Here is a 22,050-nt window from a genome sequence, read left to right as displayed (position 1 = left end):
GACTTGGTGGGCGGCGGCTCTTTATCCATCAAGGTCGTTGTTGTCTCCCGTGCCAAGCGATCTGCTTCATCCCGCCGGATCGTGGAGAGGCTGATGACGCGCCGACGAGCTGGTTGGTCCATTCACCTTGCATTGAACTTTTTGAGTTGGACGTGGGGGGTTGTTCGTCACATGCGACATATCCACGAACTATCCGCCAACTTGGACATCACGAGCGTGGCTGGTGACCGATCTGTTCCACGGTTCTTATTCTCCACCCATCCTCACACAGCCAACGCATCCCACACCTCATGGCCAGCACCGCCGAGAAGCTGGTGCAGCGCCCACTCTACGCCTTCGATCTCCCCGAGGAAATCCTGTATACCCTGCAGCTAAAGACACAGCCCACTGCCTCTCCCGAGGAACCATCCCCGTCGCCGTCACGAGCCGATCTCACCGCTTCGGATCTACAAGATGGACCAGCGAACGCGACATCCTGCAATCTGTGCGGACTCACATTTCCCACTTTGCTGGATCAAAGAAGTCATATCAGATCCGACCTGCATGGGTACAACTTGAAGCAAAAGATTCGTGGGAGGAAGGCGGTGAATGAGGCGGACTTTGAGACGCTGGTAGGACAGCTGGATGAGAGCATATCAGGATCGGATTCGTCCGAGTCAGAAGATGATGAGGATGACGAGCTTGGAGGTGGCTCAAAGGCAAAGGAGTCGACGCTCAGCGCTCTATTGAAGAGACAGGCGAAGATTACCGACGGAGATGCAGATGATGCACCGACGAAGAAGGAGAAGCGAGGATCTGGCAAACCGCCGTTAATATGGTTTTCGACACCCAAGTTGCCGTCCAACACATCACTGGGATTCTATCGAGCGATCTTTGCTGTGGCGGAGCAAGAGCAAGAGGACAAGATGGTTGAGATAATACAAAGGAAACAGCTCGCTGCAAAGCCAGCTCCACAACATCAGAAGAAGGTTGAGCATGACGATGAGGAAGACGGTGGCGTTAAGCTGCCACAATCCATGATACAGAACGGGACGAGTGCGGCAGGTCCTCACTACTTCCTTTGCATGATCGGAGGTGGCCATTTCGCAGGCATGATCGTGTCACTGACGCCCAAGATGACCAAGAAGGCTGGCATCGAGGACCGATCTGCTACCGTCATCGCACACAAGACGTTCCACAGATATACGACACGTCGGAAACAGGGTGGTTCGCAAAGTGCGAATGATAACTCAAAGGGCAATGCTCACTCTGCTGGTGCAAGCATTCGAAGGTACAACGAGACAGCTTTGACACAAGAGGTCCGAGATTTGCTGCTGGAGTGGAAACAACTAATCGACAGTGCGGAGTTGATATTCATTCGAGCAACTGGAAGCACGAATAGAAGGACTCTGTTCGGACCATACGAAGATCAAGTGCTCAGTCACAAGGATGTCAGGATACGAGGATTTCCGTTCAATACCCGTCGAGCAACACAAGCCGAGCTGATGCGCGCTTTCGTGGAGCTCACCCGGGTGAAGGTCACGACGGTAGACGAAGCAGCATTAGCAAAGCAGGCGGAAGAAGAGGCTGCGATCGCCACAGCAAAAGCAGAAGCTTTAGCCAACAGCAAGACGACCGCGCCCAAGGCACCCAAAGCTTCGAAAGAGGATGAAGAAGCCTCCCTCCACACGACTCAACTGCAAGCCCTCATCCGACGATCGAAAGCTCCAGCCATGCTGTCATACATCCAATCCAACAACCTCAGTCCCGACTTCCGCTTCTTTCCCGCCGACCAAAATCACCACGCACCAACACCTCTTCACCTCGCCGCAGCCTCCAACAGTCCAGTCTGCATTTCCTCCCTCCTCATCAAAGCCGGCGCGGATCCCACCGTACGCAACGAAGACGGCAAATCAGCCTTCGACATTGCCGGCGACCGCGCAACACGAGACGCCTTCCGTCTCGCACGCTCTCAACTCGGTGAATCCAAATGGGAATGGGACACCGCCAATATCCCACCTGCTCTTTCTCAGTCCGAGGTCGAAGCCCGCACGGCGCGGGAAAAGGAGGAGAAGGCTGTCGAGGATACGGCGGAGAAGCAGCGGCGACAAGCCGAGACGGAGAGGCTGAGGAAGGAGGACAAAGAGAGGGAGAAGAAGGGTGTGGAGAAGAAGTTTGGGAAGGGAAGGGTTATGGAGGCTCCCGCGCTGACGGCCGAGGAGAGGAGAGCGGAGCAGTCAAAGGGTATGAGCGATGAGATGCGGATGCGGTTGGAGAGGGAGAAGCGTGCGAGAGCGGCGGAGGAGAGGATGAAGAGGTTGGCGGGGAAGTGAAGTCGTGGATTGGCTTGCTTTCCGCTTTGTCGTAAAAGCATCAATCATCTAGACTACGACCCTGCTCTTTTGGTCGAGGGTGTACAAAATCTGGTCGGATACAGCACGACCTACTCGCACCATTCAGGATGCTTCCGAAAGCGGCACGCACCACAAATATTCTTCCCGTCCTCCGAGCCATAGTTTCTCGTCTCATTTCAACCGGTAAAAAGCATGAGCTGCCCAGGAATCCTTCGCCGAACCAACCAGCTCAGTCAACACATGGCCTGCCATCCAGCGTGCACCACTGGCACTTGCCTAGACCGCCAGCGAGCCATACTTTGCAAGGACTCTCCATCTGTCTACCCTTCGCATGATCCCCACGACAGCGCCGGCACGTAGGCGCGCGAGCACGACCAAACTTATGGATGCGGTTGGTCGAGCTCCATCTTTGTTGCATTTGTCTGCTCAAACCCGCCCATTCGACTTCAGATCGTACGAAAGGACCTTGTCTTGGGCGGTAGAAGGGCTTTCGAATTCCGTTCATTGGTGTGGCTTCCTCGCGTTCTTCGCTGTCGTTTCGAATGCTATTCATGGCGTCGAGGGTCTCCTGTCCCGCTGCTATCACAACGGTCTCGGTTTCGTTGTGCTCCATCACGCCACCTGGATCTTGCGCAGCTGCGCTCATTTGACTTTGAGTGGTGTAGCCTCCTTCACCCTCGTCTGCCGGTGCGACTCCAGCTTTTCCGCCGCCGTTGTACTCACCGCCCATTAGCACCTGCGGAGTCCTCAGAGCCGAGTTCTGATAGTCAGGGGAAGGATGTTCGTCGGGCTCTTCATCGTCTGATGACATCCCGTTCGAGGAGTCGCCTTCGTCCTCTTTTGGCACAACTGTGGTACCATCTTCCTCGTCCTTGTCGTCCTCACTCTCCTCGCATACCGCTGGATTCTGCGCAGTTCCTTCAAAGCTCTCTACCCCGAAGTGAGATGTGACGAGTGCAACATTTGCGCCGATGAGCTCGTCGCAGGTCAGTATGGCGACGGAATCTTTTCTTGCCGGCGCACGCTTTCTAGAAGGCCCGTAGAGATTGTCCAGCACCATGTCCCTTCCTTTCTGCTGGCAGGCTCGTTCTTCCTCCTCAGACAGAGATGTCCTCGATAGTTCGGCGCCCATGTTGCTGTCGGTCAGGCGCTGTTTCCCTTGCGGCTAGATATCCAGCGACACCCGAGTTGGAGGGTCAAGGTATGCTGTCTAATTCTTGAGCCGCAATGCTCGTTCGGTGACGGTGGAGGTCTGATCTGAGAGTGTCGAAGGGCGATAAAAGGGAGAAGTGAAGCAGTCAATGAATACTTACCGCGGGCACGGCTCTCAGTCTCTCATGCTTTCATGTGAGCCGGCATTTGGCATTTGTGTACACGTGCAAGTGTCGGAAGGTCACTCTGTCACTTCAGTGTCGACGAGCAAACAGCTGATGCGCGTTTGCATGCGAGGCGCACGGCGTCAAGTCAATTTCGGAGCCGATAGGTTCTAGTCGGACAGCATATGGCGAGTTCCACTTTCGAATCACGTCTTGGTCTCAACAAGACCTGACAGACCACCGAACTTGGATCAGAATGCGATGCTCTTGTATTCGCTTCGCTGTTTCCCCTTAATTTCATGAGACTGAATCCTTCCTCCCCAAGGCGAGCAGGCCGCACACGGAACTAGCGCACATGCTGATGCTACACATCTGAAAGCACATGTAGTCAATGGTTCAGACTCCTTTGGCAGGTCACAACGGATTCGCATGATTACTTACATTCTCAACCCACAGGCTTTCGTACCCAAGAGTCCTGGAGATCCCGAACAGAGACTTCAGTAGCCTGATCCTCCTTCAACGCCAGCAATAACGCGGACATGCCGTTGGTCGTTCACTAAAAGCCACGGAAATGTCGCGGCTTGCGAACGCTGTCCCAAAACATGCCTTTCCGCGTGACTTTGCAATTGGGACAAGCAAACATGCTGACACTGAAGCTCTTCACCACGCCCGCCTTGAACACGCTTTCGCATGCTCTGCAGAGATACTCGATATCGCCTTGAGGCCACGCCTTTGTAGCACCAGCGGGAGCTGATGTGTGAACAAGGATTGGAGCATATTTGTTCGCAGGACCTGGTCTCGACGGCCCACTGGGTGCGAGAGGGATAGCGCCTGGAGCTTGCGCTGCGATACGTGTCCCATAGCTGACGCCCCCAGCAGAAACGAAAACGGTGGGTATGGCATTCGTAGAGGTTCCAGACGGCACTGATGTCGAGCTGGTAGTGCCCGGAAGAGGTCCCTGAAGCCGGTCGTAATCTTTCCGAGCAGCCTCCAGCATCGGGTGAGGCCGCAGTGTGTTGCCGTTTCCACTACAAGATCTCACGGGCCTCAGTTGCTCCATGGAGGCAAGCAGGGCCTTTTGCAGTGGCTCCATGCGATAGGGATTGTCCTTCAGTATCTCCAACATCACCTTGTGAAGACCGGGCAGATTCGGGTCCTCTTCCAGCATGGTCGAGAATTTCTCAAAGGCAGCAAACGCCAGCGGTCCGATTTCGTAGGTGGTAGCCAATGAATACACCATGACGTGAAGCTGAATGGGATATGATTCCCCCGTCTGGCAGTACTGCTCGGCGCAGTAGTCGCCGTTGTACAGGAAGTTGAGCATGGCGTGAACTCCAGCAGGTGGTGAATCCTTGATGCAGACCATACTTTGGTCGTCCGACTGCAGCGTAGTCAGTGGAAAGATCTCGTATGGAATCTACCGTATGACCAACCTGCGTGTACGCTCGGAACAATGGCAAGGAAGCTCGCAGAACGACCTCTCTATGCACGTGCCAGGCCTTATCACCACATTCCAATCTCAGGTTTGAAGGACCGCGATCAATGGCTTGAGCTTCACTGCGAGCGTATTCAGCGTTTGATGCTGCTACTTCTCAGTCTGCAAGAAGTCAACATACCCAGAGACTTTCATCGCCTTGCTCTGTCGTTCTGACTCGTCAGAGCCTGATGCCTTGCGCTTGGTATTTGTTTCGTCTTGTGGCGTGTCTTGCTTAGTGGCCGCAACAACGTTCTGTTGATCCACATGTGTGATGGAAGACGATCTGCCGGACGCCGCGACGGAGGCCTGCAAAGGAGTGTCTGCTCGAGCGACCACGCACTTGGCGGTACGGTCCTCGAATATTTGCAGCACCTCGTCCCTGCCTTTTTGCTTGCAGCGTTGCTCTTCCTCGGCGCTCAGTGCAGCTCTCGAAACTTCAGCTCCCATTTTGACCGATGGTACTGCTCATGAATCGCGACGGTGCTCAATGCTGCGATGCAACTTTTCCATGGATTGAGACGTGGGTCCAGGGAACTGAATTTGAAAATGTGCCAGGTCGTTTGTTTGACTTGCGCAGTACTTTGCTGAAGTGGTTGAACTGGAACTGGTGAGAAAAGTGAAGTCGAACCTCCTTACCTGAAAGCTTGATGACTGGAAGAGTCAGGCAGTGTCGATGTCTTCATGCCTCCCTATCGATGTCGAAGTGAAGAGGGGAAGGCACTTGGGAAGTGAGAAAGGACGCGCTGCGTGCTTGCTCCAAACAAACATCCCTGTCAACCCTGTTCTTGGCAAACAACCTTGAAGACGACCTCACTCATCGCTAGGAACGGCTTAACATACCACTGACACACACCTCGACCGTCATCTCGTGCAGATACGACCGCCCACAGGAACAGACATGGCAATCCAGCTGAGGTCCGACCATACATGCGTGGATCGCTGCGAATCAACGAGGTTTTGTGAGACGAAGCCGAAGGATGGGCGGCGGTCGATTCAATGGCTACTTTTGGAAGTTTAACGGTCTGGAAGGCGAAGAGCGGGTGCTTAAACGGACGACGCTTTCGCGCTGGATTCGAAATGTGATCGGCAAATCGCTGCTCGATGCTCGAGTGAGCTTTAGACCAAGCGAGATGTTTCTTCCATCCTAAGCCATATCGTAGTCTCCGCCTCAGCCTGTAGGGATCCCGCCTGTAATCAAGATATCGATTCCGGTCACATGCGTCGCCGCAAGGCTCAAGAGGAAGATCGCCGCTGGAGAAACCTCGTCTGCCTGGCCGATTCGACGAGGTGGCGGAGCCGTTGGCCTGAACACTGAAGACGAATCAATGGCCAGCGATGCTTAGAGAACGAGTGGATGCAAATTGAGACCCTGCACAGCCCAAGTGACAGTCTCAGACCACACAGCATCAAGCTCGAAGATCAAGTCAACTCGTTCGACCATTGCTGTTAGTCTCCCCGTACAGATTAGACCTCCTTGGCCTCGAATTCAAACATTGCATTCGACGCAACCGAGTTCTTGTCCCTCATCTTCGCCACCGTGTCCTCGCCGGCAACAGGTAGGACAATCTCAAACTTCTTCCCAGTCGCCACACCCTTCCCATTGACATTCGCCGCAGCTTTGGAAGTATCAACGATGAGAGTAAGCTTCTCCGGCAGCGCACCGATCTGTCGCAGAGCGGTACTCTGGTCCCAGGAGATGTGTTCGTGGTACAGACGGTCGCCGCGGCAGTTCACGACGGCCATCATGGGGATTTGGACGTATTTGTACGTGGGAGGTACGCCGGGGAAGCTACGCCAAGTCAGCGACGTGGTATGCGGATGGGTAGAGGGGTTGCTTACAGCCAGTCAATCATCATATCATGCGTGAACTTGTAGATGAACTCGTCGACCACCCGGTCGATGCCGACTGTGCGGCTGATGAGCTCGAGCTCGGTGTCTTTTGGGTTACTGAAGACGAAGTGATTTGTGTAGAAGTCCGTCAGAGCTTTGCGGCCAATGCCTCCTGTAAGCTATTTGCGAGTCAGCAACCAGTCTCGACAAAGCACGTATTAACCACGGAGCATACCGTTGGCACATGATTGACATAAGGCTCCTCAACCATAGTCATCATCGTAGCTTCGACATGTCTCGCCTCAAACTCATAGTACGTATGCTCTTCCCACAGCAATTCCAAGTCGAAGTATGGACCATTCATCTTCGACTTCAAGAAGGCTAAGTTCCGGCTATGCGTGACGGCTTCCATGGCATATTGAAAGTCACTGTGGAAGGGAATGGGAAACGTGCAGTTCTCTGTGGTAGCATATTCGTAGATCTTGTGCGGAGCCTTGTGAACGAGCTTGGTCTCCGACTTGCCAGTGAGATGCCAGATGGTTGGGATGGAGACTTGTGAGGAGAGGCGAGCGTGGTCGCTGACATTAGCGTAGATCGCTGCGCTTACAATGCGATCGGTCAGTGATTCCAGAGAGGAGGCGGCCTTGGACCACATATCAGTGTCGTAGCCTGGTTACGGTCAGTTGACGGGATTTTGCACACTGCCAGAAAACAACGTACAAACCAAGCCCATCTTCTCCTTGGGCTCACATTCTTGACATGCATCGAGCTTCTCCACTGCGGTCGTCAAGGCGGATGATGAAGCCTGCGGTCGGATCTCAATCACACAATAGCCTTCTTCTGCCCATTTCATTCGCAGCGATGGAATTCCATTCTCGATCTCAATGGGCGTGTCCGATTGTTGATCGGGCACAAGAAGGATAATCCCTGGTCCGACGCCCTTTCGAGATAGCGGACGAATAAGTGTCACTCCTTCCGCTATTTGCTCTGGCTTAATGGGCGGCACTGGCTGAGGCAGCCCGGAGCCGTAGGCGAATTCTGGCATGATGGAGGGCTTACCGGTGTAGAATACTTTGGCGTCGTTGGTCCATGTAGCGTTCGAGCATATGGGTCCTGTAGAATGGTCCGGCGGATTCAGGTAGTTAAGATCACTGTGGACCTCGAGGTATACGGCCGATGTCCATGATGCCGTGGTCCAGAACAGACCCTGATGCTCGGCGAGCTATCGCTAGTCGGATGCAAAGCTATAGCCGAAGTGAACTTGGCTTGCATGTTGGTGCTCGCCTGTATACTGCCTTGATGCCTGAATGTAAGCCTCAGACACACCCGCATGCCCCTGAGCGAAAGTCGCGAGCCCATGCTGCCGAGTCAGGACATCTGGTTCATCAGCCGATAGTAGGTTGAAGCAAGACGAAGAATGGGACTCGAAGGTCGGATGTTCAAGAAGTGCTACCCGGTGTTTACCCGAATGCGTCCGAGCACTCTTTGTCAGCGACCTCTCCCTTGCTCCCGTCCCGTCTGAGATACCAACAGCAATCTCTGATGTGACTGCGGCATTCGACGAAACTTCGTATCAGCTGAGAAATACTCGGCTAGATTGTAGCCCCCAATCGTCACAGCATTGAGACCGAGAAGCATTCCGAGGCAAGAGCTGCGTTGTACCTCACGCGGAGGCGGCGACAAGTCTACCTCCACGGCCGGACTTCGTGAAGATAACGCTCCAAACTCATCTTCATCTCGAACATAATTCACACCTTTCATCAAAAGACATCAAAGCATCTTGATTACCATCATGGCCGCAGCTCTCGTCTTTGGGTCCACCGGCGCAGTTGGCTCCCAAATCCTCGCCACTCTGCTCTCTTCCAATTCCTGCACGTCCATCACAACTATCTCACGCCGGGCTCCGCCATTGCAAGATCAAAAGCTGCGTCCGATCGTCGAAACTGACACCGCAAAATGGGGACTCCGCATTGCTGAAACGTCGCCACTCCCATCTGTAGTCTTCAACGCCGTGGGCACCACTCGTGCAACGGCCGGCTCGATCGCAGCTCAACGTGCCATCGACCACGACTTGTGTATCGGAAACGCAAAAGCGGCTAAGGCGGCGGGTGTCAAGACGTATGTGTACTGCTCGAGTGCGGGCACGAGCGGCTCTATCAATCCATTTGCCTATGGTCCCTATGCAGGCATGAAGAGAGGCGTCGAGACGGCCATCAAGGACCTGGACTTCGAGCAAGCGATTATTCTCCGGCCTGGCATGATTCTGGGAAGGGAAAGTCCAAAGATCAAGTGGATGGAGGACATGTTTCATGGATTGAAGCACATCAGTCAAGGTGTTCAGGACCGTTTTGGTGCGTTTCTTTTTTTCTCACGGGATGACCATAACTGATGAGCATCTTCAGGCCAAGATCAAACGATCATCGGAAGGGCGGCTGTGGCTGCTGTGAAGTTGGCAGAGGAGGGCAAAGCGCCGGCGAAGTACTGGGTCTTGGAGCAGGCTGACATCGTAAGGCTGGGAAGGGATGAGTGGAAGGCGTGAGACCATCTCGTACTACAAATCTCACATGACAAAGCAGAGTGAGATTCTATCGCTTCATATGCTCCGTCGCCATGCATGCAACGGGAGCGGCCGCCGCGTTCGTAGCCCTCGTTTGCAAACAAAGCAGCGGAGCAGACTTTTCTTCCTTCAGTTTCTTCAACGCCGGAGTGACACCCTTCCTCAACATCAACTTTCCCCCCAGCTCCCCACCGCCACCGATATCGAAGCTACCACTGGACTCTGAGCTGGCTCGTCCAGACACTTCCATACTAACACAACCAACAGAATTGGCACCGATCATCGCCATGCTCGTGTAAAGCCTCCGACTTGGAGGTGACGAAGCGAAACCCAGGCAGCGCGCCATCCACATTTTCAACGAGACTGGCCCACCGTACGCCTTCCTAGTACGGTGTAGCGGGACGTTTACCTTGCGCGATGTGCTGCGCGCCGCGTACGTATTCCATCATTGGCATCTTCTCCGCACCTTCTGACAAAAACTCCAGCCCCGTGTGAGACCGTCGAAACACCTGCTAGGCCGAAGCATCATCAAGACCACTTCGCCCAGTGCAAGACATCAAGACCACGAATCCCACGCAAGATGACCGCGGACACCATCGCGAGTCTTGTACGGCGTGTTCGGCGGATACCTGCGAGAGCAGGGACCACGACACAACATTACCCACACATATCAGACTCAAACAGAAAAGCCACATTGGCAGCAAAAATACCCTTGGTCGATTCTTCAGAGCTTCACGTGCTCGACCAACGCAGCCACCACCTCTTGCAGCCTTGTCTATCATGGATACACTCAAGACCGGGCGACCACCTTCCGTACGACCGAATGGTAAGCTTCGCCTCTTGTTTTGATCCGACGCTTGATCCTAACTCTTAGTATCAGACTCTTTTAGGGCCATTCCTCGAGGTTTCTCCGCAGGAACTTTCGCAACCACTTAAAGAGAGCTTTGTCGGACCCAACGAGCGACGCAGCATCCGGGGCTTCCCACGTGTTATATCTGCGTGCGCTTGACAAACCAGATGCCTTCAACTCGGCAGCCGAAGGGGAACTCTCGACGACAATCTCGTGCACTGTCGTTATGCACACAACACGAAAGACGACCGTGTGACAATAGCCACCGGACTCCCTGGCGTGACTTGTGCGCACCCCAAGACCCTGGGCATGATCGTAAGTCCATCCATACCTTTCTTCGCCTGATTGCTCGCAGAGACCACTGGTAGCTTCACGTTTTTCTGGACCGGACTCAGGACCCGATGCGATTAATAGCAGGTAAGCAGCATTGTTTCCTCCCACTCGGAGCGTGGGATACTCTGACTTTCGCAGCGACGACGCAATTGTCCAAAGAGGTCCGGCGGGCGGTCTGGCGGCTGGTGGTTATCTATGCTGCGAAATAGTGGGAGATGGTGCAAAGTCCAGACCGGATGAGAAGACTCGTTCGTAGTAGAGCAGCATGAATCTCATGTTTTCAAGATATTTCCGTGTCTCGTCTCTCAAAAGGGTATCTCAAATTTGTCCCCAACTCCACGCTAAAGTCATCAAATGTTCTCGAATCCACGTCACTTCGCCGCGATTTGAGCTCCCACCTCCTCCATCTGCCTCCGTCTCTCCTCGGCTTTCCGCTTCTCCTCATCAATCATAGCATCCAATGCTTTCTTGCTCTGCTCCAACTGGGCCACGACCTGCCTCTCGTATTGTTGACTCCACGTGCCTCCACTCCCGACTCCTCCATCTTTACCTACCGTCGCACGCTCAGGCAGCTGAGCAGTTGGCTCAATATCTCCCTCAAACACATAGTGCGGCTGCTTCCCCTTCCCTCGACCCTTCTTCACCTTCAGCCAATTGAACTGATCCTCACTCGTCAAAGTCTTGTAGAACTCCTGCGTCGGCTCATTGAACTCCACGGTCTCCAACCTCTCCGCCACAATCATATTCTCCTTCTCCTGCCTCGCCTTCTGCTCATCACTCCCATAAGGTCCCAACACAAGATAGTGCTCCCTGTACACCGCCTTCTCTCCACTCTCCTGCGCAAAATATAGCCTAATCTCGACTCCAAACTCGCCGTATCCGGTTTCGGCAACCTCAAACGGCCCAGGGGCTTCGATAGTCCGTGACGCATCGTTGTAGGTGTGATGCAGCTTGAATTGGACTTTCTTCAGCCATGTGGTCATGTCCGGGCCGTTGGGCAGTGGCCGAACGTAGACTTTCCAGCCTTTGGTGTGTCCTTCCGGTGCGGGTGTGGGATAGCCATTGTAAGGGAGGACGTGGGCTTCGTTACCGATGATGAAATGGCGGGCGACTTTGACGCCGCGGACGCGTTTGGAGGGTGCGGCGGGCATGGCGAGTGGGTGTGATGAAGTATTGAATGCGGCGTCGGGGGCTCGTTGGAAGTGTCGAAGTGGAAGTCGCAAGGGCCGGAGACGGCTCCGTTCCAACTTCGGACTCGCTTGGCGGCACATGCATGACCAACCTCATGTCTCAGATTGAATCAATACTTGTTCATGCTGACCACCTTCTTACTCATCTCGCACCCTCTAGCATCGCAGCGGTCATGCCGTTCCATCCGCTTCGCCAGCTTCGATGGACGACAGCACAAGTGGTATGCCGACTCCAGCCAACTCGGCTCCGAAGATCGCAGCTGTCGGAATGCCGTTCCTTCTAGGGCCCCTCATTGTGCTGTCAGGCATCCCATGGCCGGTTGAAACCGATCAGGCTGAATGGAGATCGGTCTATCGATCGCAACAGGCCTTGCGTAGCTAGTCGGACGCCCCGCGAGTGCTGGACTGAGAAGTAGAGCAGCTTTTCCTGGACCATCTCGACTTGACAGACGCATGTACGGCACATGGCGCCGTGGCCGCCTTGTCCGAACGATGCAGCTAGCAGCATAGACTCGAAGGCAGCTATCGGGCTCCAAAGAACACCACAGAATAGCTCCGCCGGAACTATTCCTGCTGTTCCGAACGGCGTCGATCGATATGCGGGGTCGAGGAACTCCCTCGACTTGCTCAGCCGAAATGCAATGCGAAAAGTCAGCTGAAGAACCACTGACCAAGCACATTAGCAAGTATTGATCCTTTGAGCAAAGCTAGCGTCAACGAGGCTCGATTCGTGATTGCTCTATTCCTTCGGCATGCATGAGCCTGCAACATTACAAGCGCATCAAGCTTTCTGCAAAATTGCAAGCTTGCTAACCCCATTGCTTGATCTCAGCGTCCCATATACCCATCAGAGGGTGTGATCGGGCGTATTTGAGGCGTCCAAGTACGTTGATGGAAGCTCTGGAATATCCCAGAGTGATTGCTCGGTCGGATCACGACTTTCCTTTTCGGGCTGATGGGCTGCCTGAAAGATGCCATTTCGGAAAAATCAATACAATTACTCGGCGACATGGGCCAACTGCAAGATTACTGTTCGACGCCCTATATCGGAACTTGTACGAGCGCACCATGCCTCTGAAACCTCAGCTGGTGGGCTCTTCTAATCCCTACCTCCGGTCGCCTATTGCGAACTCATGCTCAGAAACAAGCCATTTACAAGGGGGTTCACTTCCGCTGACCGTGGGCAGGGATCCTGAGCTTGGACCAGAAAGTACCGTATGACCTGCAAAGGGATACCCTATTCTTTCCTCCACTGATGCAACCATGCATTGACACCTATTTGAGCCACACCCTGTTCACTGCGTCTGCTTGAACGGCATTCCTGGCAAAGCTTACCGAGTGATCTCCATCAAATTTACCATGAAAGGAAGGTCCTTTGCATGACATGGCGACTGGCCTGGACGAATATATATATGCTACGCAAGGCACCTGCAGATTCCCGGCCAACACAGCATCACCATTCGATATACATCCAGCTCCGAACATGCATATCCAAACATTTCTTGCCCTCGCCGGCTCGGCCACCCTGACTTGTGGTCTAGCTCTACAGGAGCGGGCAAGTGCTGCAGCGTACACCACAGACAAGGACCTCAACTACAAGAACTCGCCGATTGGCGCACCCGTCTCTGGAAACGGCAGTCCAAATGGCAGAGCAACTTGGAAACTCAACATCGACGACACCTCGTCAGGTTGCAAGCAGACGATCGATGGCTTTGGTGGCTGTGTCACCGACGCAACAGTGACCAGTTTCAATACCCTATCGAGCGGTGCACAGAGCTCTCTACTCAAGGAAATGTCCCACTTCAGCTTACTACGACACACGATCGCATCTTCCGACCTCTCTGGTGACCCGGCTTACACATACGACGATAACGGTGGCAACGCGGACCCCTCATTGTCTGGCTTCAACCTCGGAGACCGTGGCAATGCCATGACCACCCTGCTGAAGTCGATGAAGAATTTGAACTCCAAGATCAAGATTCTTGGAAGTCCATGGAGTGCTCCTGGCTGGATGAAGCTGAACAAAGTGATCACTGGAACGACTAACCAAAATAATTTGAACGACGGCTATCTGGACAATAGCGGTCCTGGATATTCTCAGGCGTTTGCACAGTACTTCGTGAAGTACATTCAGGCTCTCAATAACCGTGGCGTGTCAATCGACGCCATCACCGTCCAGAACGAACCGCTGAACTCCAATGCAGGATTCCCGACCATGTAAGCAGTCTGAAGGGCAGAAGGCCTGTAGTGGTCCAGTCGTCTTGATTTACCTTTATGCTATCTACTTTGAGCCGTCGCTGAACTTTCCGCAGGTACATGTTTGATTATGAGCAGGCCCAATTGGTCAACAACTACGTCGGTCCTGCATTGAGGAATGCCGGAATAGGCGCAGACGTTTGGGCCTACGATCACAACACTGGTGAGCCTGTCCTCTCCTATGAGTAACAATGCACCTCCCCTAACATCGATCAGATCACCCAGAATACCCCGAGCGAGTGATCAACGGTGCGGGCAACTACGTCGGCGCCGCAGCCTGGCACTGCTACGCCGGCACCTTGAACTGGACAGTCCTCACAGATTTCCACAACAAGTTCCCCAACAAGAAACAATACATGACAGAGTGTTACACGACAAACACCACTGGACTGAACTGGGTCGCCGGCTTCGTCATGGGTCCACTCCAGAACTGGGCTTCGGGCAGCATCGCTTGGACTCTCGGCACCACGGACAAGAATGGACCGTATCTCTCTGCTGAAACTGGACCCTGCAAGGTTTGCCGTGGTTTATTCACGACTAGCAACGGCAACTACCAGCTTAATGTCGACTACTACGTGATGGCGCAGTTCAGCAAGTATATTCCCGTTGGCGCCACTGTGCTCAGCGGAAGTGGAAGCTACAACTTCGACAATGGCGGAATTCAATCTGTTGCTACGAGAAATCCGGATGGTAGCCGTACGGTGGTTATTCATAACTCTTTTTCGAATGATGTATATGTTACGTTGACGACCAAGAGTGGACAGACTTGGAGTGGGAATACACCGGCGAACTCGGTCACTTCTTGGATCCTGCCGTAGCGTGGACATCATTGGAGCGACGAGAGGATACATATTGCTACAGAGGGGGAAGATTCAGGCATTTCGTGTTCATTGAACGTCACAAGTACATATTGGGAGTCAAACTTTGAGCTGGCAGATCTCTGTTCAAATGTTCCAAGAAGCGAAGAGACATCTTCCTAGATTCCATGTTTCCAATGTGGCTCGACCCAAACTGCAGCGACTATCAACCAATACCTCCAGCTTCCGTCCACCTAACTCAACACATTCTCTGCAAAGCTCATCAGGCACCCAACGAAACATCACTGCAAACGTCAACGCATCGCAGTCTCCAACCCCGAACAAAGAGAAATACTCACCTCCCAACACACCCCTCCAAACTCCCAATCCACACCGCGCTACCACTACCACCTGCAACCCATCAACCAAACCGGGTAGAGGAGAAAACTTACGATCACGCTCATTGTGTCAAGGGTGGTGGGTGGGCGCTGCGTGCGATCAAATCCGCAGAAAGGGCGGCACTTGCACTAAAGTCGCCGCCTCGAGAATTCGCCCGTTTCTCGGACATCATGCAGGGTGAAATGCATCTCGGCTGCAGGGAGGCGTCGGCGTAGCGGTGGCGGGAAAAAGACCGCTGTCCGTAACGGACTCCCTTGGGGGTCGGAGAAACGTTCTCGAAGTATTGATCTGATGGAGGGATGTTAGCTCTATCGAAGAGAGGTGGAGGGGAGGAGGACTTGCGGTATTACTGTGCTTGACTGTGGGGAGTCTGCGGTTGGAGGTGGTCGCTCTGTCTCTCACAAGACAGAGCTGCGGAGTGGGTGCGTTGATTGAGCGGGTTGGAAGCTTTGTGACAATCGCCCAGCTGGTTTTTTGGTTGCCAATGTGGCTTTTCTGGTTGTAGCGTGTGATATGTGTGGGAATGGTGTGCGAACCTGCCACTGAGAAGTGGTCTTGATTTAGGATGCTGCTGGGGTTGCAGTCTTCATCTCACACTGAGAAAGTGGGCTGATGGTCTCACACGTGGCTGATGGGGATGCTGATCGGCGCCAATTCTGCTGGGAGGGTTAGTTATCAAGATGATGGAGATAGTTGGCTGGTGGCAGTGGTAGCTTCTGTGTGGCTTGAGGTGCGATACGCAATCCGTGGTTGGGACAGGAGATCAGGTTTGTGAGAGAGACGATAAGATATTTGAGGACAACACTTTGTTTGCCATTGGCTTGCTATGGACTTGCTATGGAAGCTGCGACGGCAGTCTTTTGATTGCACGACGACGCTTTGAGACCGCTGTATGCAGCTTGTTCTAGTATCCTCCATGTGAACATCGCCGTCTGCAGAGTTCTCCTCCATCCTCTTTTAGCAATCACCAATGAGCTGCGCTGCAAACGTCAACGTATCACAAGTATCAGGCACAGAGTCGGTGGTTGTACTTACCTGGTGCCAGATAGATGCAGATGCCGGAGCTTTCCAGAAGAGAGAGGTCATGAAGCTACCATGGGTCTCTGCGAGCAGTGAGCTGGATGACGGGGAGGGTTTGCTTACGATCATCGCAATCGAGAGTCTCAGGTCGGAGACTCACGATCTATCGTCCTGGCTAGCCAAGTTTGGCGCGACGAGATTGTCGGGTGGTCGTCCAGCCTCAGTGAAGTGGTGGACTGCGGGTGTTGCTGTTGCGTTGTGTAACCGTGCGTGGGTTCTGGACAATCGACAGCCTGATTTTTTGTTTGCCGGCGCGGCTTTTCTGTTTAGGGTTGATATTGGTGGGAATGTGACGAGGTCATCGGTCGGTGACGAATTCGTCGGGAGATTCTCCCACAAGAAGCTGTTCAAGTCATCAACACATGCAGTCAAATCACAGCGAGTGCGCTTGCTTACTGAGGCGCCGTCTTCGGGTCAGAAGAGCGGCAGATTCGTTCCGGGCCAGAGAGGCTCGGGGAGATTCGGTGTTGGCCAAGGGTCGGTAGGCCAAACACAAGTCGAGTGCCGTACCAAAGAGAGTACGACGCCGTGGCGCATTGGCTGAAAGAGCCAGATGCAGTCCGTCCGCCGGCCAGAGAGGCTCGGGGAGTTTCGGTGTTGGCCAAGGGTCGGTAGGCCAAACACAAGTCGAGTGCCGTACCAAAGAGAGTACGACGCCGTGGCGCATTGGCTGAAAGAGCCAGATGCAGTCCGTCCGCCGGCCAGAGAGGCTCGGGGAGTTTCGGTGTTGGCCAAGGGTCGGTAGGCCAAACACAAGTCGAGTGCCGTACCAAAGAGAGTACGACACCATTCACGCACGACGCATAGGCCTGATGCGGAGTCGAGGTCGGCTGAAGAGGAGCCAGACCCAATTGGTGCCATGATTGGAAGTCGTCCTGAGAGGAGAGTCAGTACCGAGCGGTACAAAATGCACCACTCGCAAAGACCGATGATAGCTTCATGATCGGTCGTCGATGTCGTGCTGTGTGTTGATGTTGATGATATCGTAGATGTCGTTTGTCTTGATGTGTTGAAAGATGGATGAAGATGAAGTTGAAGAAGAAGAGAATTCGAATTCGAATTCGAGCTTGAATTGTTTTGTGCGTGCGGCAGCGCTCAGTTCGCATTAGCGCCGCAACGGCCGCTCCCGGAAGGAAACAGGGATGGTGCAAGCTAGAGTGAAGTGAAGTGAAGTGAAGTGAAATCCCCTCACGCTTCCCACATACTACGCCACGGAAGGCGCATGTGACATGAATCAACCACCACCGTGACAACCATCGCTCATTCGAGACTCATGTTCGAATTCCCACATGCGACTCTCCAACCTCCCACACCCCACCCCTCCCTCCCCCCCCATCAAACCGTCCTCCCAAAAACCTCCCCCGCCAAATCCGCAAACGTCCTCCCTTTCCCACTCCCCTCCTCCTCCTCCTCCAGCACCTCCCACAAATTCGGCTGCGTAAAAACCGCCAACGTATTCCTCGCCACCCTCCCCTCCACCTTCCCGCCTCTCACAAAATGCGGCACCGCCCGAAATTCCCCCTTCGTAATAACCTGCAGTGCCTCCCCCGTCTGAAACGCCAAACAATCTCTCGGGATATGCACCTGCGTCACCCGCCCCGCGCGGTCTTTGATCCACAGTCCCGCGTTCGGGTCCGGGTGGGAGGGCAGTTCGGGGAGAGGGGGGAGGCAGCCGGAGGGAGAGGTGGGGGGGAGGGGGGAGGGGGGGTGGAGGGACTCGTCGATGAACATGTTGGAGGTTAGACCGGTTAGGGCGCCGAGGTCGGTGTGGGTGCCGCACCAGTCGTCGTCGGCTTTTTCCGGGACATCCTCCGCCGCGGGAGTAGTAGTAGTAGATGGCGAAGGAGGAGGAGGGAAATAATGCAACAACCTCGCCTTGGTAGCCACACTCCCCCTCACAATCCCCTCCAACACCCCTTTCCTATACCCCTCCACCCTCATCTCCCCATAAAAATCACAACATCTCGCCACCAGCGCCGCGACTTCAATCACCGTCCCACACATCTCCTCCATCACCCCGCGAAACCCCGGCAACACATCCTCCTCCAACCACACATTCCCACTCGTCATATCCCTCAATTCAGGATACAGCTCCCTCCCTTTCGCCTCCAGCCCCTCATCGTGAACAGGTTGAACATAATACGATCCTTTATGGACATCGTATGCCCCATTCGCGAGGATTTCTTTGCCGTGCGACCAGCCGACGTTGTAGCGTGCGGAGGGGACTTCGACCGTGGAGAGGGTGGAGGCGGGCAGGGCGGCGAGGTAGGAGGCGTAGCTGAGGAGTTTGGAGCGGAGGGCCGGGAAGGTGGGGGGGAGATCTTTGACGAGGAGGATGCCGAGGGAGGAGGGCCCGAAGGCGGCTTCGAGGGTGGAGAGGGGGATGGAGTTGGATTGGAGGGAGGAGAGGGAGACGGTTATGATGGGGGGTTGTTGTTGGGGAGGGGAGGGGGGTTCTTCTTGGATGGAGGTCATTGTGGTGAGGTAGTCGTTACTGTGGTCTTGCGTTTTGATGTCGAGCAGAAGGTGGGAGATGTTGGGATGAGGAGAAATATACTGGCTTTAAGGATAAATGGCGGCTGTATTGTCAAAGGTGAGGTTGATTGCGGAGATCGCCTAAGACAGACCCACTCAGCTCGCGTGCTCTCCACGTTCAAAGACCACGTGCGGAGCATACTATCGCTGCAGGTACCGCCTACTTGCTTACAGTTGTGCACTGTCACACTGCCAGAAAGATTGAGCTAGAGAATCGATATGAAACTGTCTCGAATACGCAGACCTCTCAGGCCATACGAAGTGAAGCTAACACCTCCCACCCCAATCCTCATCCCCCGACACCACCAATCTCCACCTCCCATATCGAGTCACAAGCCAGAAATTTATACACCAAAGCGCCATCGCTAATCACAAGTCCCATCCCATACTCAAAATCACACACAAAATCCTCCACATCCTCTCAAGCCGCATCTCCAATATCTCCAAAGCAAAGCATCCTCACTTCACAATCCTCACTTCCACTCGCAACTCGGCTATCACTCAGCCAAGCGCAAGTCACTGGTCCTTGATGGCCTGTGAAGGTCCTCTCGCATTTCCCAGTCCGCGGATCCCATACTTTCATCATGCGATCTTCACTACCTGACACGAGGCGGAGGTGATCAGCAGAGAGCGCCCAGATGCCTTCAACGTGACCGAAGAATGTTCGGACGCAGGCTTGCGCGCGTGGGACGTGGGAGTTGGTTAGAGGGTCCGTCGGGATGATCTCAAAGGATGAAGAGGTCGGATCCGGCGTCGGCTCGCGGGGAGGTGGCTGCGACGGACGGAAGTGAGTGTCCCATAAGCGGATGGTGGAGTCGAGTGCGCCAGTGATCATGTACCGCGGTGGTGCAGGACGATCGCTTTGGTTCGGCCAAAATGGTTCGGAAGCCGCCAAAGACTCACGGACTTCCCGATGTGAAGGCGCGATAGTCACTGAACTGACACTGCTGGCATCATCATCTTTGTCACCAGGTCCCGCGAAGTGCTCGTCGAGCTCAAACTCGACTGGCATCGGAACGACTTGCTGAACTTGACCGACGTGCCCTTCGAATACACGAATGCATTCGTGGGTGTCGAGATCCCAGAGTCGAACAGTCAGGTCGTCTGAAGCAGAGAACAGTGTCCGCGAAGCCTCATCAATCTTCACACTGTTGACCCAGTCACCGTGACCGCGGAGTAAATAGGTCTCCTTCGTGTCCGAGTCCCACACGCGGATAGTCTTGTCGCGAGATCCCGACGCCACATATCGCCGAGTGAAGTGTAGTGTGATGATCCCGTCAGTGTGAGCAGGGAATGTACGCAAACACTCCCCAGTCTTCCAATCCCAGAGCTTCAACGTCGAATCCAGGCTGCCCGTCATCAACTTTCGGTCATCAAATTGCAGACACCTGATCCCGCTCGTATGTCCATTCAGCGTCCGAATCACTTCTCCCGTCTTGATGTCCCAAATCTTTGCCGTCGTGTCATATGAACCCGTGATCAAGGTGTTATCATCGAACTGCAGGCACATGACGCCGTTGGTGTGGCCTTTGAAGACCTTGGTGCTGCATCGGCCATATTTCCACGCCGTGCCGACCTTGAAGCGAGCTTTGTAGACGTCTTTCCACGCACGCTTTCGAGGTGCAAAGTAGGAATCGTCCTTGATGCCATCGTACATGTCTTGCATGGATGACGTCCGCTGTTTCTTGGAAATTTCCGGTGATATAGATCCAGCGTCCGAGGATGGTCCAGCCTCCAGTGATCTCTTCCGACATGTACCTTCCGCAGAGCTGCCAAATATGGATGCAGATGATTGCAGATTACTCTGCTCCGGTACAGCTGGCACAGCATCTTCAGGTATCGGTGTGATGTCGGGAGACCATTGATTCAGCCCTCTCCCAGTAGCTCGTAGCTGTATTTGCCTCTTCTCAATTCTCAATCTCTTTCTCTCCAGCAGCGGTAAACCCCATCCACACTTGACGCACTTCCTATCAATGTGCTGCTCGCACATCTTGTGCCAAACCACATCGTCATCGGCTAGTGACCGCCATCTTTGGCTGACCTGAGATGCTTTGCAGAGGGATGTCGTGTCGAGATAGCATAAGATTTTGAACCCCAGCTCGGAGGGTAAGGCAGCGAGGAAGTCGATTTTGATGAGGTCGCGGATGTTGGCGGATATGAAGGAAAGCTGCGGGAAGCAGCACTGTGTGAGGATACCCTGAAGCATCATGTTGCGATGCTTTGCGGGAGCGGCGGAGAATAGTGACCAGACGTGGGAGATGGCCTGCTGATCGGCTTGTGACAGACTTGCCAGCTCATCCTGAAGCTGCTCCATGGATGGCTCATTCGCTTGCCGTCGGCACTTGAGATCAGGTCGATGTCGATAGCAGAACTTTGTATTCGGCTTCCGACTGTCGTGCGATTCAGGCCGTGCTTCCTGAGTATTGTGTTCGTCTCCTATCGGGTTATATTGCATAGGTATATGCTTGGTGAGGAAGGGAGCGATGGTCATCTCGGCGTGTTTGGCGGAGGTGTGAAGGGAGATGTTATGCTCCTGGTCCTCTCGTCCATCCCTTTTCAGACTGACGTCGTGATCGTGATTATGGCGGCAGAGCTCATCATGTCCGTGTCCGGCGCCATTAAGGTCGTGCTCGAGGTGTTCGTGTCCATGGGAGCGGTGGGATTGAGCGGCATCGGGATTTACGCCGCGCGCGGCGAGGTTCGAGTGCAAGTGTGAGGGCACATGGCGTGATTCTGATGCCATTATGGCGGTGTTTCCGTCGTATCGTGACAGTGATCCTTTCACATCCTTTCCTGGCGCAACAAGTCAGGCCTAGGACGAGGGACTTGCCCTGCAAGGCTGAGCTGTCTGCGATAGGATGGAGATATGTGCTTCTTGCGGTGCAGATAGACGAGTTTCGGTGTCGCTCGTGGGAGAGGGCAGTTCGGTGTCGTGCACGGTGACACTGCGGGAGTTGGGATGTGGACCTGGAGTGTTATTGTGCAACGAAGGACCTGGTTTGACGTTCTGTCGCAAGAGCCGCGAGCGATGGCGTGAGAGATGGATGTTCCGGTCGGATCAGCCAAGACCGAGACCGAGCGAGCCCTCTCAGCTTTG

General features: G+C 54.2%; 8 protein-coding genes across 8 annotated transcripts; 3 read left to right on the top strand and 5 right to left on the bottom strand.

Moving 5' to 3' along the window:
* Positions 1-184: 184 nt before the first annotated feature.
* MYCGRDRAFT_70436 (uncharacterized protein) lies at positions 185-2,312 on the top strand (the record flags this gene model as incomplete). The annotated part of the gene is made up of 2 exons (XM_003854154.1): positions 185-1,517; positions 1,554-2,312. 2 exons carry the CDS (start codon positions 291-293, stop codon positions 2,310-2,312), a joined length of 1,986 nt encoding a protein of 661 aa, XP_003854202.1.
* Positions 2,313-2,834: 522 nt separating this feature from the next.
* On the bottom strand, positions 2,835-3,465 carry MYCGRDRAFT_92117 (uncharacterized protein; the record flags this gene model as incomplete). Its single annotated transcript, XM_003854038.1, has 2 exons — positions 2,835-2,878; positions 3,057-3,465. The coding sequence occupies 2 exons, from the start codon at positions 3,463-3,465 to the stop codon at positions 2,835-2,837; spliced, it is 453 nt and encodes a 150-aa protein (XP_003854086.1).
* A 3,125-nt stretch (positions 3,466-6,590) lies between these two features.
* On the bottom strand, positions 6,591-8,121 carry MYCGRDRAFT_70433 (uncharacterized protein; the record flags this gene model as incomplete). Its single annotated transcript, XM_003854037.1, has 4 exons — positions 6,591-6,915; positions 6,966-7,135; positions 7,192-7,625; positions 7,677-8,121. 4 exons carry the CDS (start codon positions 7,999-8,001, stop codon positions 6,591-6,593), a joined length of 1,254 nt encoding a protein of 417 aa, XP_003854085.1.
* Positions 8,122-8,748: 627 nt separating this feature from the next.
* Positions 8,749-9,495, top strand: MYCGRDRAFT_92115 (uncharacterized protein; the record flags this gene model as incomplete). Its single annotated transcript, XM_003854155.1, has 2 exons — positions 8,749-9,307; positions 9,359-9,495. The coding sequence occupies 2 exons, from the start codon at positions 8,749-8,751 to the stop codon at positions 9,493-9,495; spliced, it is 696 nt and encodes a 231-aa protein (XP_003854203.1).
* Positions 9,496-11,313: 1,818 nt separating this feature from the next.
* MYCGRDRAFT_17722 (uncharacterized protein) lies at positions 11,314-11,829 on the bottom strand (the record flags this gene model as incomplete). The annotated part of the gene is made up of 1 exon (XM_003854036.1): positions 11,314-11,829. A coding segment is annotated over one exon (516 nt), but the record flags the coding sequence as incomplete, so codon positions are not given.
* Positions 11,830-13,369: 1,540 nt separating this feature from the next.
* On the top strand, positions 13,370-14,960 carry MgBGN16.1 (putative endo-beta-1,6-glucanase; the record flags this gene model as incomplete). Its single annotated transcript, XM_003854156.1, has 3 exons — positions 13,370-14,103; positions 14,199-14,305; positions 14,359-14,960. 3 exons carry the CDS (start codon positions 13,370-13,372, stop codon positions 14,958-14,960), a joined length of 1,443 nt encoding a protein of 480 aa, XP_003854204.1.
* Positions 14,961-17,759: 2,799 nt separating this feature from the next.
* Positions 17,760-18,866, bottom strand: MYCGRDRAFT_15870 (uncharacterized protein; the record flags this gene model as incomplete). Its single annotated transcript, XM_003854035.1, has 1 exon — positions 17,760-18,866. A coding segment is annotated over one exon (1,107 nt), but the record flags the coding sequence as incomplete, so codon positions are not given.
* Positions 18,867-19,374: 508 nt separating this feature from the next.
* Positions 19,375-21,900, bottom strand: MYCGRDRAFT_70427 (uncharacterized protein; the record flags this gene model as incomplete). The annotated part of the gene is made up of 3 exons (XM_003854034.1): positions 19,375-19,628; positions 19,737-20,697; positions 20,779-21,900. The coding sequence occupies 3 exons, from the start codon at positions 21,694-21,696 to the stop codon at positions 19,375-19,377; spliced, it is 2,133 nt and encodes a 710-aa protein (XP_003854082.1).
* Positions 21,901-22,050: the final 150 nt, after the last annotated feature.

Source organism: Zymoseptoria tritici, chromosome 3 (genome assembly GCF_000219625.1).
Source record: "Zymoseptoria tritici IPO323 chromosome 3, whole genome shotgun sequence".
NCBI lineage: Eukaryota > Fungi > Ascomycota > Dothideomycetes > Mycosphaerellales > Mycosphaerellaceae > Zymoseptoria > Zymoseptoria tritici.
This window is presented reverse-complemented; position numbering and strand designations above follow the sequence as displayed.